This window comes from Dysidea avara, chromosome 15 (genome assembly GCF_963678975.1).
Source record: "Dysidea avara chromosome 15, odDysAvar1.4, whole genome shotgun sequence".
Lineage (NCBI taxonomy): Eukaryota > Metazoa > Porifera > Demospongiae > Dictyoceratida > Dysideidae > Dysidea > Dysidea avara.
Genome location: NC_089286.1, coordinates 10,036,781 through 10,050,830, shown reverse-complemented (window position 1 = coordinate 10,050,830; position 14,050 = coordinate 10,036,781). Strand labels below are relative to the sequence as shown.

Sequence of the window (14,050 nt, the reverse complement as noted above, 5' to 3'; positions counted from 1 at the left end):
GCTGAGGGCTCGTCACTTTAAGGACGCTTAGAGCAGTATTTGTAACAGTTCAGTTTAAGGATGAAGGCGGATGGCTCTGCTAACCCTGCTGGTCACAGTAGCAGCAGCCAATGTACGGAGTCGGAAGATAGTCGTAGAGAGATTGAGAGACAACTACACGAGGATGTTTTACTGTATCTTCAAGAGCAGAGGTACAGACAAGAGTGTACAAAGAACGAGAAGAGGTGTATTAGAAGAAAGGCAATGAGGTACACTTTAGAAGATGGAGCGCTTCTGTACACCAAACAGGACAAGACCAAGGTAAAGATTTACTATTATAATGCATCATGTATGCATAGGACGGAGGTGGAGAAGCCAGCATTAGGAGGCCGTGGCATAGACTTCCCGAGTCGGGCTTACTTTCTATAATTGTAGAAAGAAAGTGGCTCAGCCACTTACTCTAATAGAACAGTCAGTTGCTCTAATAGAGCAGTCACAGTTAGAAACTGCGAATGCAGCTGCCAACATATAAGCCATTGTATTTACAGTCTACCACGTGTCCCATGGTTCCTTTCTGTTATTTATTACATCTGGCTAGCTTCCAGATAATTGTACTATGAAAACTTAAACATATAGTTATGTTTCTGTCTCCCTGCCATATTTATTATTTGTTTAATCACAGTAACCCTGAGTACAGAAAGCAAACCTATGAGTCAGGAATAAACTTTTGCAGCAGTGACTATATGGCTTCCAAACTTTTCACTTAAACAGGGTGGGTCAACTGAAATAAAGTTTTGGACCATTTTAGTGAATTGCTATGCACAGCTGAATAAACAAAATTGTCACTGTTCTGTTGGAGTGGCTGGCTGCTATAGAGTATTTCTGAACTTTTGCAAAATCAATGCAAAACATACATATAGTGCAACCTCTGGTAAATGAAACAGAACTGATTCAGTTTCCACTGAAATAAGAAGTTCTTTTCGTTCAGGATGTTATGGTTCCGGTACTTGGTAGCCACCTAGTTTGCATGGCCTGCTGTTGTCTACATGGACAAATTGCTTGGTGTGATAATTTCTCTTTTAGTTCAAGACCCTATTGACTCTCTAATTCTAAGTTGTATAGAGCTGTAGGGCCATATATAGCTGCTGACTCAGCATACTATAATGCAGTGTATGTGACTGGTAATACAAGTGTATGGTTTGTATAGGTCAGATACATACTAGACCCGAAAGAGAAAGAGCGGATATTGCGAGGTTGTCATGTACACCCTACATCAGGTCACATGGGGACAAAGAAGACACAGGCAAGGATTACAGAACGCTACATGTGGCAAGGAGTAGGAAAGGATGTAAAAGCATTTGTAAGTACATACCTATACAGCTATACCTTGGGGGTATACATATATGCGGAAGTATATCATGCAGTTGATGCCTTGCAATTTAGAATAGCAGACTAATACTCAGCTTTCACAATACGTATACCAAACAGCTATGTAATTTGGTTGCTTATTACAGTATGATGCCCCTGTTACATCTTTTTGGTCTTGTCAGTTTTACTTTATGATAATGTTGTAGACATATATAATAATTATGATTATGTTGAAAATTTACCCTGCTTGCATGCTTCTATACCACTTGCAACTGCAGTATTCTGTTTTCTAAATAGCTACATAAATGAAAAATGACCCAATTATATCAATCAACATGTTGGAGTTGCTATAGAACTGTACTGCAAAACTCTATTAATTTTATATGCTTTCAGGTTGTAAAGAACAATGGTTTACCATGCACGTATACATAATGCCTTTGCACAAGATGCAAAATATTTCATCAGTAATAAACTTGCATCATCACATTTTTCTATACATCTAAGGTGAAGGAATGTGATGTGTGCTAACGGATGACAAAGAAAATGGACACAGGGGTACCAGAACTTAACCCTATTCCAGTTGTAGCAACTTGGTACCACATTGGAATAGACTTTGTCGGACCACTAAAGCACAAGTCCACTCAAGGAAATTGCTATATTCTGACAGTAGCAGACTACTTTAGCAAGTTTGTGCAGGCATTTGCTTGCAGCAATAAGGAATCCTCAACCGTGTTTAGTGCTTTGTTTAAGGTATATATATGTTGTGTGTATAATGCACATATTTACTTAAAGTTTGCAAACACTTGGACGTATAGACTAATACAGAACTACAGTATATGTTTGTTAAAGCAGCTATATAATATGGGTCGGAAAAGAGTTGTATAGCCAGTTATGTGGGCCGTTTAACCCGTATTCTCCCAGCATACCAATTCCAGTATTCATTTTCTACGTCTAATTGAAACATTTTGTATAGCTGTATGAAAACCTTTGGCTAAATCACTTATCTTAGCAAGATGTGAATCTTGCTTACTTGGATGTCAATAGATTAGCTTTAGTATTCCTATTCTTTCACGCGGCTGCTGAAACTTATTAATTTTGTCATAGCTTCATCATAAAGGATCCTTTATAATTAAGCCTATCACAATCCTATGCTATGATCACCAAAATATTTTGACTTGGTTACTGGATGGTAGAAAAGTAGCTAGATAGAGATGGTAGAGAAGCAGCTAGGTGCTGAAAATTTCAACTTGATTGCTTATTGTATGTAGGAGTATGTAAAACAACTGCACAATATTTGGGAGATTACGGAATACAGAATAACCGTGCAGAAGTAATACATGTACTTTGAATGTTTGTCATTAATGTGAAACTGTGCATGCAGTTAATAACATCCACAGGTGTCCAAATTGACTTAAAGAATACTTTTGTATGTTGCATCTAATTCTGTTTCCATGCAGTAACAATAAAACAATGCAAAATAAAATCTACTAATACATTCGGAAAAGTTCACACATATACATGAACACACACACGCACACACACACACACACACACACACACACACACACACACACACACACACACACACACACCCAAGACAAAGCAATGTATTATAGCAAGAGTTAATAATAGTGGAGGGGAGAGTGTCTAACGCTGTATAGGGCTGCATAAAATGAGCGCGTGGGAGCTAAAGGGCTTCACCACGGATAATTTCGTGTTTAGTCGCATTCTCTACACTTGACAACTAGAACCAATCGTCACTTTTGTCAGGTCACATAAACGATGCTGCACAAGTTCATGAACACTAGAATCGATATTTGGGAAGTGCTGATAGTGGTATTTGGTTCCAACATGACGGCAGACCAGGTAACACCGCATCGCGTCTTTGAACGACGGTTTTCCTACTTCCCATCGAGATGATGTTTCTTCTTCCACTAGAATCTGTTTTCCACTCTCACGGGTACCGCCACAATTTGATATCTTCGACTGAGAACCATGAACGGACGCCATTTTATAACACTCGCTTCTCACGTGAACTGCTGTCGATACACTCTTTTCTGAATGAGTATTGCGCCGGCCGCGTAACCATAATTGAATGCGTTAACACGTCGCTTGTTAAGATTGCTGAAGCCCTTTAGCTCAAACGCGCTCATTTTATACAGCCCTATAGAGCGTTAGACACTCTCCCCTCCACTATTATTAACTCTTGATTATAGTGTGCTGCAAAAATGTAATTAAATACTAACAGAATGAAGTAGTCATTATAACCCAAGCAGCCACCAGAACCATGCAATTCAAAGTGTACCATGTTATTTACTTGCATATTACATACTTTACAGTTATTCATGCAGTTTGGATTACCAAGAGTAATTACTTCTGATCAAGGAAGTGAATTTAACAATCGCCTTGACAAGAAATTGATGAAGATGATGAAAATTGACCACCGTTTGACTACCCCTTACCATCCTCAGGTAACTACTACTCTACTATCCTATATTATATGCTATGTTGTAACTAATCAACATTAATAGTTGCATGGTAAAGAAATGCATAGTGCTATAATATGCATATTTACCTTATGCACTTTAAGTAGATACAACTGTATTATGTGTCTGTTGTAGGCAAACGGCTTGGTTGAGCGTTTTAACCAGACCATCCAGAATATGCTGGTAAAGTTTGTTAATGAGAAAAAGGAACTCTGGGAAGATTATTTAGACACCTGTGTTTTTGCTTACAATACTTCTAAACACGAGTCATCAAAATATTGCCCTTTTGCTGTGATGTTTGGACAACAAGCTCTGTTACCTGTTGAAATTCAATATCCCAAAGAAGAAGATATCGTACAGCACTTGGATCATAATGATGAAGTTATAGAACAACATTTCATTCATCAAACAAAAGTAGCACAAATTGTGAAGGAGAACATACTCACCGCTCAAAAGCGTCAAAAACAAGTGTATGACAGGAAGCACCATAACCCAGCTACATTCAAAGTTGGAGCATTGGTTCTTAGAAAAGATATGAAGAGGAAAAAGCGGGCTGGTGGAAAAATGGATTATAAGTGGCAGGGTCCTTATAAAGTTGTGAAGTCTGTTGGTAAAGGAATTTTTCAGATCCTAAACACCAATGACATTAAACAGACTTTAAAAGTCCATGGTACACATATGAAATTGTTCTATCCACCCAAGAAGGTACATGCATGTATGTGTGGCACACAGGTGTGTGTTTATGTAAGTTATAATTGTATAGGCAACTGGTTGTATCTCAACATCTCATGACGAAAGTGATAATAGTGGCAACACATCTGTCAGAAGTGGAAAAGGATCCATTTCACATGATCCTAGTGCCAGTGTGAGCGACAAAGTAAGAACTTATAACTGCATGTTAATTGATGTAATATTATCTTGCAATACATAGGAACCATGCAACTCGATATCCCAGTATGATGACAATATCAAGACTGACCAAATAGAGGAGGACAACACATCAGTTGTTACTCACAATACTTGTACACATACTTCAAAATCTCACAACCCAACAGTGTCCATTATCTCACATGAACCTAGTGCCACCAAAAGTGATAAAGTAAGATTATTTGATACTATACTGTAATATTTATATCATGTACATGTTATAGGATCCCATCTTGACATCTCAGTGTGATGAAGATACCAAGACCAAAATTTTGGACCAAATGGATGATGGCAACATATCAGTGCTCCTACATGCTCGTACATCTCATGATCAGAGTGACTCTTCTTCAAGAACGTCCATTTCTTACGATCCTAGCAGCATCATGAGTGACAAAGTAAGTAATGTATAGGCTTATTGCCAAGCATGGTAACTATGGTTGTAGTGCAGCCAGCATACATACTTTGAGTAGTTTTAATAAGCTCACTGATTTGCTGGTTACATAGCTACTGTAGCATACTATATACACCCACGTGGAATTCTATATGAGTACATGTAATAGGAACCCAGCTATCCCAGTTTGATATCACGATGGGATGAGGAAGATATCACTCACTGTAAAAATCTAGTACGAATGAATAAGGAGCAAGGGCACAATGTATCAGTTGCTATTAATGTGGTTAGAGGTTCCTCCAATTCGTTCTTCACATATCTTACTAATGTCTATTTTCAGAATTGCCCATTGGTTTACAGTTCCCCCAAACAAGCAGGAGGCTACTTCCCAGAGTTTGGCAGTTTTAGTGCACCTGCGCTATCACCTATTTACAGCCAAAAACTGGAACACAATGAATTTAAAATAAAGCCTACATCTGATAAAGGTAAATTGTGATAGCTGGAAAAACATCACAACAGTTCCAATAGGAAAGAGGGTTGTTGATATGATATTCTCACCACCAAAGCACATTGTTACCAAGAGAAAGCTGAATTTCTCTGATAGTCCTGATACGAATTCAGTTAAGCCATTGAGACGACGTCGCAAGCTTATAAAGGTTGTATTTTGTTGTGATAATTCCTTGACAGCTATTGTAATTATTGTGTGCTTACCATTACACAGAGATGTGAGGAGTTTCAGAAAAACACCATAACAAAGCCTCCTACAATAGCGGAACCATCAGTGGTAGCACCTATGATTGCGACAACAACAGAGACAGTGGAATCCAAGATAACAGCCACACCTAACGTAACAGCTACAATGTCTACAGCAGTAACAGGAATGATTAATACAGCCGGAGCCAACAATGGAAGCATCATACCACTTACAGCCTATGTATGTTTTTGTGCTGTGGTACATATGACTCATATATATAAATACAGGATCAGCTAAAAGCTATCTGGAAAAGAAAGCCGTGCTATGTAATTAAAGCTAGGTTTGGACATTTGGCTATACATCAAGGTAGCTTTCACAACTTGAAAGGAAATAACTGGTTAAATGATGAGGTCAGTGCATTGTATTATATACCTCTAAATTTGATGCACTAAAATTAATGTTATAGATAGTGAATGGATATTTACGCATGCTAGTTGAATTGAGGAATGACAGTTTTGCTGTCTTGTCACAAACCATCACTGCCTGGGTTAATCGCTCAAAATCTGGGAAATCATCGCACCTTTTAAGCAAGGTAAGATCACAAATGCTACGTGGAGGAGTTAGTTTATTCATACTATAGGAGATGCTAAGCACCAAAGTGTTTATTGTTGGAATGTACAATCGTGGAGAAAACCACTGGATATTGATTGTAAGCAATTTGCATAGGGTGATACCAATACACTTGTTGTGCTGCTCTGTAGGCAATCAACATGGAAGAAAAAAAGTTTTACTACATCGATCCTCTTGGACCATCGCGAGCCATACGTGGAGCATACACAGGTTTGAAGTATGTTCAATACTGTAACATTGACTGTTAACATAATTATACAGTGCATCACTGTGAACTAAATTGATGCAATGCACTTTTACACCTAGTTTTATATGCTCCATAGAAGGTTCTTTGCTATGACATATAACTGCGTTGGTCAAGACAACATCTCATTGGACAAGTTTGAGCTCATTCAGCTCAAGAAAGGTGTGCAAAAGCCAGGAGACAGCTTCAACTGTGGTGTTTTGAGTTTAAAGGTATAACATCTCGCTTTTGTAGCTAAGGCTATAAAGTTTGTGTATTATACACAGATTGCTGAACAATTGTTAAATTTTAACCGTATCGACGAAGACGCCATTTTGCAAATGAATATGAAGAAAGCCAGAATAGATATAGGCACAGCACTCCTCACCAATTCAAGTAATTTGCTCTGCGTTAAAGTGTGCATATATATGTGTGTTTCAAATTCAGTTGACATGACTGAGCGCTGCATCATGTGTGGACGATCTGAAGAAAGTTTTCAGCATGAAGATTATACTGATCGCTGGGTATGCTATACACATATATTATTCATGTGAGAACTTTATGTATATTTATTGTGTATGTAGATCCAGTGTGGTAACTGTAATGCGTGGGTGCATGTAATCTGCTCAGGAGTAACTGTGGATGACCCTTCAGCACCCTCTTATGAATTTAACTGTATTGATTGTGTCAAACAACGTAAAGACTTTACACATTAGCTAATGACTGTAACAATTGTTGATGTATATTGGCAAACTTTGCTAACTAGTTAGCTATTTCATGGCATACATTAATTATGCTAGCTACATCGCTTTTATGGCTAGCTATATAGCCTGGCATGACGCATGTCAGTGAATACATTAGTAGTGAATTGACAACATAGACTGATCACCGGCATCATGGCTGAGAATCCACGAAGCACAGGCCTAGCCGAGCATACAAGGCACAGCCTGTAGCCTCATACCCGATCACTGGCACTGTAGCTTTATAGTTTAAAAACAAGCTGTACGAAGAAACTGATCCGGCCGTGTTGCTTGCCGCGCCTGGATCATATTCAGCGTGGGGGACCACTTGTAGCAGAGGGGGACCAACCGTGGCGCTCTAGGTTGTCCGGGGGGGACAAGTTGAAGTGTCTCAAGTGGTCCGGGGGGACCATATAGCGCGGCTTTAACTAGTCCGGGGGGACTGATTTTGGGGGGACCAATTGTCGCATGACAGGTCCCAAATAGGAGCACAATATTCAAGTACTGGAAGCACTAGTTGTTTGTATGCTTGTTCTTTCAAGTAAGTAGGGCAGATTCTTAGATTTCTTTGTAGGAATCTCAGTGTTCGATTTGCTTTGTTACAAGTACACAGGATGTGAGTTTGCCATGACAGTTTTTCATTGATCCAGACTCCAAGATATTTATGTTGTTTCACTGACTTTAGTTGAGTTTCATACATTATGTCAAGACACACTTGTGGGGCTGGTGCTTGTGAATTACCCATGAGTGGCCATCTATACATATATGTGGCCCGCTGAGTGAAAACCAGCTGTTTTCTCGAAATTCTATATTTTGCTATAAAAATGTATTGAAATAACTGGGTAAAAATATGCATGCTACATAAAATTTTACGCACAATTTAATTGCTTATGTAGGTACGTATATACTGAAATCAATAAAACCTACGCTCCACCAGATTCTCCTGATCATTGGGAGAAAGAAAATCTATGTTTCGTGTTCATACAGCGTACAGTATATATGAGTTATGGGCACTTATTTATGATGTGGTAGAAATAAAGTTTACCATCATCATTTAATTGTTGAAATGGCCTTCTTCTTTCTCCACACAAAGACATACATGGAAAACACTATACCTTGATCGATGTGCCAGATCATGGTGAACAGACTGAGCCAAACTCCATCTTTGTAGCTTTTTTCAATTCGCGAGTTTAATTAAATAAGCACCTGTATTTTATTTACCGTGTTTTTGCTGTTTATTCCTGTTCCAATTGTCTAGCGCTATAGCTCCAAGACTATCCACCAAAAAAGGCTGAAACTTTGGCCAACCACTTCTTTGTTACTATAGATATCAGAAAAGGAATAAAAATGGCTGGGTTTTGCTCAGCCTGTAGGCACCGGCCGATTATGCCAGCATAATTTAAAGCATAATAGTTGATCAAAAGCATCAAGCATAATGCCAGCATAATAGGGACGATGTTTGAAAAATTAATTAAATGCGCAATACGCGCGCCTGAAAGAAAGCAAATATTCACTGCCAATAGTATTATTAGTGCATTTCATAATTAAAAACACGTAATATAAAGTATTAAACCGTTTCTTTGTTGGTTATTCACACTTTGCAGAAATAAGATCGAGATACTCTAATAGAACAGTCAGGAAAGGCTGATATACTCTAATAAAACAATCAGTTCTAGAGCATAATCTCGATTTTGAAAGCATAATTTTGAGCATAATAGGCTTAATTTTTGAGCAATGCTCAAAAGCATAATAGGTAAAATTTTGGGCATAATAGGCCGGTGCCTATCAGCCTGTCACATATATACATTCACTATAAATGGGTTTAGCTGTACCCGTGAATGACTGTAGCTTTACCCACACCACAAGGAAAATTCTACACATGTGTGAAATCATAAGTGAACTGTGTGTACTAAACATACCTGCAGAATATTTGTTATTATCCACAGGTATTTTAGATTTCACTTTTGTAGCTAATTCCTTCATATTATCATAACCACTCTCCATCATTACTGTAAGAAGCTCATTAAGACTAGTATGGACATTATCCTTTAGTAGTTCAGCCTTGATAACATTATCCAGAAAATATGAAGCCTTCTCTGTAGACTTGTTTAGCAACTTCAGTTCATCATATATATGTACAGGAAGAAGATCATGCTTTTGCAATTCTACCATAAAACTAACATTGTTCATTGGCAAGGAATACATTATCCCCTGAGAATAGTGTTCAAACACTTCAGCTGCTGTTGAGCCGGCCATCGCAGCACTCCTAAACAACAACATGCAAATAAGATGATTATTATAGAAAGAATGATTATGCAATCCTCTTTAAATGTAAACACAAAAAGGCACTAAAACCTTGTTGTACACATATATGGTACCACTCAAATGTAATGTTGACTCGTGAGAGTGTGAGCAATTAAAAACTTTCTAATTAAAGAGTGTGGCAAACATTTCATTAGCAAGTATTCATCTCATTTTGTTTCAGATGAATACTCATGAGCAAAACGGGTACACCCTTTAATTAGCGAGTTTTCTAATCGCTTGCACTTTTGCGAGACGACGTTGCGTTTGAGCGGTATGTACCATACAATGTGTATGTAATTGTCATACAATGTGTATGTAATTGTACAGTACAGCAGTACTGTATATTAGGGATCAAGAAGTTTTGGGCTTTCTTGCCCTTCATAATAGGCCTCACTTTCCTTCAAAATAGGTTGGCAGTATTGGTTAAGCATAACCAAGCCCGAAAATGCCTTCAGAGCGATCCCAAGGTTTTAATGGAATTTTTAAAACTTCCTATTTAACTGAATTTTCTAACTGATGCCTTCAGCCAAGCATATAAAGCATAAGGCTTCGGGCTTAATATTTCACTATTCGATGTGGTTTTGTCCTGATATGTGTCTTTTGCCAACCACCATATGTACAGTACATGTACCACGGAATTTACCTTTGTCCTCTTTTGTGTCCCAGTTATTTTTGCTGACAGGTGTCAATTCATGATAGCACAGTACGGTTTCCCTGTGGCTGTGGTGGTAGCTATGAAGGCAAAGCGTAATGGCCACTGAATTATTCAGTAATTGATTGTAGGGGCATGCATTCAGACACTTTGATCCTTAATCCAACATGGTATGTCATGAAGGCTGGCTAATCCAGTTTTTCATTACAAGGTACTTTTAATTAACACAAGACAAGAAATCACAACTACTGAGAGCTTATAACACCTAAGATATAGCAGCTAAAAAGACATTCTGGCCTATTATAAGACTAAACAATAGACTTGCACTAAAGCCATGTAGTCATCTTCATGTGTACATACAAACTATAGTATAGCACAATACAGTGATTCTATACTTGTATCACTTATATTTGCAATCCTCAAAATATCTTCATAAAGGCTTTATTTCTAAATACAATATTAATTTCAAATGAAGTACATGGTCAGACAAATTCTATATTCCAAAGGCTGTTGTAGTATACGTATGCATATAGCTTTGCTTTTCTGAAGTTTTTGCATTTAGTTGACTTTTTCCTCTAAGTAATAGCTGTTAGACAATATTATTTCTTTTTTTTCAAGTAGGACTGTAACTAGAACAGAGGGATGATGTCTTTTAGCTATTGCATGTCACAGCAAAATCTGAGCAATAGCTGTAGTACTCAGAATAATAGCTGCATGTAGTGTAACTACAGAGACTAGCTCAAATTTTTGAATGACCTGATTGCTGGTCCCCAACCATACCCAATGACAGAGAAAACTGTTGTCTGGCCATGCAAGATGTCAATGATGATCGAGACAGATTAAACTGCCAGAAAAGTACTTTAAAAGAGCAGACACCACTGCTTCGAGTGCAGCTACTCTGTTAAAAGCGGAATACTCTATGTCAACTGGCAGTACTGAAAACAATAATTATGAAAGAAAGACTAACTCCAATTACAGTGATTATAGTCACCAAACTATGATTAAAAATTCCCACCAGTAGCTAGGAAGCCACACTACTCAGGTTTGGATTTCCTTCTGCATCATAGTTGGAGTTCCAAACCCTGTGCTTTGTTGTCACAATTCTTGACTTACGAGACTTAAGGCTTTAATTCAAGACTTAAGCTGTCATACTTACGAGTTCTGAACTGGTGTGGTAGTGAAACTAATGATGGCTATAAAATTCAAAGGAAAAATTGGCAGTGCTCATTCTGTGGTAACCTGGCCATGAATCTATTTGTGATTCACACTTGCTATAATTCACTGTGTCAATTATACAGCTTCACCAGTTAACAAACAATCCATCAGCTAACAATGTTCCAACAACATGTATTCAAAAATTTTGAAGTTAATACAGATCTATCAAAGTTTTTGAAGTGTTGCTGCGGATAGGAAAATTCAGCAAAGACCACACACACTAATTACACTAAAAAGTACAGTTAAAGGATTAATATTCTTGTCCTGTAAAAAAATACCCCAACATTAATTTTATTATGTGGTGTGTGTGGGTCATCAGGTAGCTACCAACATTATGACTCTCACTTTGAATCCTTACAAAGGTAGGTCTAACAAAGGTAAGGTCTTTGTGAACAGGAAACATGTGTCTCACATAATTGATCAGGTTTCTTGTATATACAAGGAAAGAGACAAAATGAATGATGAATAATCACATAGTGACACAGGGAAAGGGATCACACAATATTATATGAATAGACCATTTTATTTAAAGGCACGAGGAATTTAATTAAGGATTGGCAATATCTGACATGTTTTCTAAATCACACATTGGTTCCCATACATATTTGTATGTTTCTCAAAGTGTCTCACAGGCTTACAGTTCCTTGGATTGAAATGAAACTTGGACACAGACCTATAGAACTATCAACTGGCACAAACAGAGGGAAAATAGCATGTTCATAGGTAAAGATAGGTCTTTAAGAATGTAGTACATGTTGTGGTGAAGAATGACAGGAGTACTTGCTGAAAAGATCCTAAAGTATCAGTATCCAGTCCTACAAGCCATAATCATTCCTTAATGACAGTGCAGTAAAGGTCAAATAACGCTGTGCTTCCATTCTGTACTAGATACAGTGGAACCCCTCTTAATGGACACTCCTGAATGGCGGACAGCCTCTTTATAATGAACAATTAATAAAGTCCCAAATGCAACTTCCAATACCTGTGTGTATCAATGCCCCCCCAATAGCGGACACCTCTCTATTCTGTAAACTGGACACTGCACAATTCCCAGACATGGCAAGCACTACAGTACAACACCTCGCTAACGCGGACACAAGTAACAAAGGTTCATTGCCAGTTACAACAATCAATCGAGCTACATCATTTAGCTAATGCAGAAAGTGCGAGACAAAGTGCTGAAGTTACGAGAAACCATATGAATGCCTATACAAGTACTGCTATTCATTTTCTTACCCAGGTCTTCTGAAAATAGTAGCTGGTGCACTTTAAGAATAAACTGCACTACAGGATAAACTACATAATCTGTATAGCCAACCATCTTGATAACTAATCAAAGACGGAGTAATCAGGATATGGTGCCTAATTGTCTGGATAAGGTAGTAGAGGCCACACACCATAGGTAATCCATGCTCAGTAACATCACTTCTGTTGCTATTAAACTGATCATATATCTGGTTCACATGTTACCATAACCCATCTTTCCCCAATACTTGGTTTAGTCTTGTGCATTAAAACTGATTATTTTAAAGTTTTAGAAAAACCCCTAAATAAGGACACCTCTATATAAAGGACATATTTCATTTCCCCAATGGTGTCCGTCTTAGAGGGGTTCCACTGTACTTTGTCCTGTTCCTAGATACTTTGCCGGGATCTGTAACTTACTGATTTTGGTATAAACTGCTACCCTGTGTGGCCTGTGGCAATACTAATGTGAGTGTCAGTAGTAATAAAGGTTGAATTTTATCAAACGTCATAGTGTAAGATGAACTACTGGTACTCGATGACTAGTTTTCATATCACAGTGCAGCAAACATTATGACTACACTGCTGTTATGTGTTCAATGTTTTCCCTTACTGATGTAAAACAGCATTTGCAATGTTCCAGAATGCTTTACCAGGGTGATAAAGGAGTGTTTATTACGGGATGATGTAAATTAATCGGATGGCTGCAGGTTCGAGGCTGCCCAGGTCCAGTCATGGATTTTTTCTCCTTTCTCCACCTTTTCAAACATACTTTCTGTAACAACTTTAAACAGGCTGTAGGACCAGGTGTCCTACAGACCTTCAGCACTTGTGCTGTAAAGCCTTAATAAATTAAAATAAAATAAAACATGGACTGCGGACCATGGACTGGACTGTGGACTGAGCACTAATAGTAAATATATGTAGAATGTTAGAGTACATGTTTAGCTAACTGTACTAATGAAAAACTCAATTTTGTCAGGCACACTGCTGAGCATAATAGCAGTGCCAGTACATGTACAGTAGCTACTGTATGCAGGCATGCATGCATGGAAGCAATTAAGTACTGCGAACTGACTACTGCATATACATAGCTAATAATGTTAGAAAATGGCATGTGGGTAATGCCTTAAGCTTAATAACTGAAGTTTTGTACTCTAACATTCTTGAGTGCATTTATTTAAACAGACAAGTAA

The 14,050-nt window shown here is 38.0% G+C and overlaps 1 protein-coding gene across 2 annotated transcripts; it reads left to right on the top strand.

Moving 5' to 3' along the window:
* Window positions 1–509: 509 nt before the first annotated feature.
* On the top strand, window positions 510–7,489 carry LOC136245513 (uncharacterized). Of its 2 annotated transcripts, XM_066037041.1 has the most exons (19): window positions 510–1,339; window positions 1,852–2,097; window positions 3,687–3,818; window positions 3,969–4,538; window positions 4,597–4,710; window positions 4,765–4,932; window positions 4,985–5,155; window positions 5,321–5,437; window positions 5,492–5,636; window positions 5,680–5,807; window positions 5,873–6,085; window positions 6,133–6,255; window positions 6,312–6,437; window positions 6,486–6,554; window positions 6,607–6,692; window positions 6,799–6,931; window positions 6,986–7,094; window positions 7,146–7,222; window positions 7,283–7,489. In XM_066037041.1, exons 2-19 carry the CDS (start codon window positions 1,879–1,881, stop codon window positions 7,412–7,414), a joined length of 2,832 nt encoding a protein of 943 aa, XP_065893113.1. In that variant the 5' UTR covers window positions 510–1,339; window positions 1,852–1,878; the 3' UTR covers window positions 7,415–7,489. The 2 variants fall into 2 exon arrangements, with proteins under 2 accessions (XP_065893113.1, XP_065893114.1); XM_066037042.1 differs by lacking the exon at window positions 6,486–6,554.
* Window positions 7,490–14,050: the final 6,561 nt, after the last annotated feature.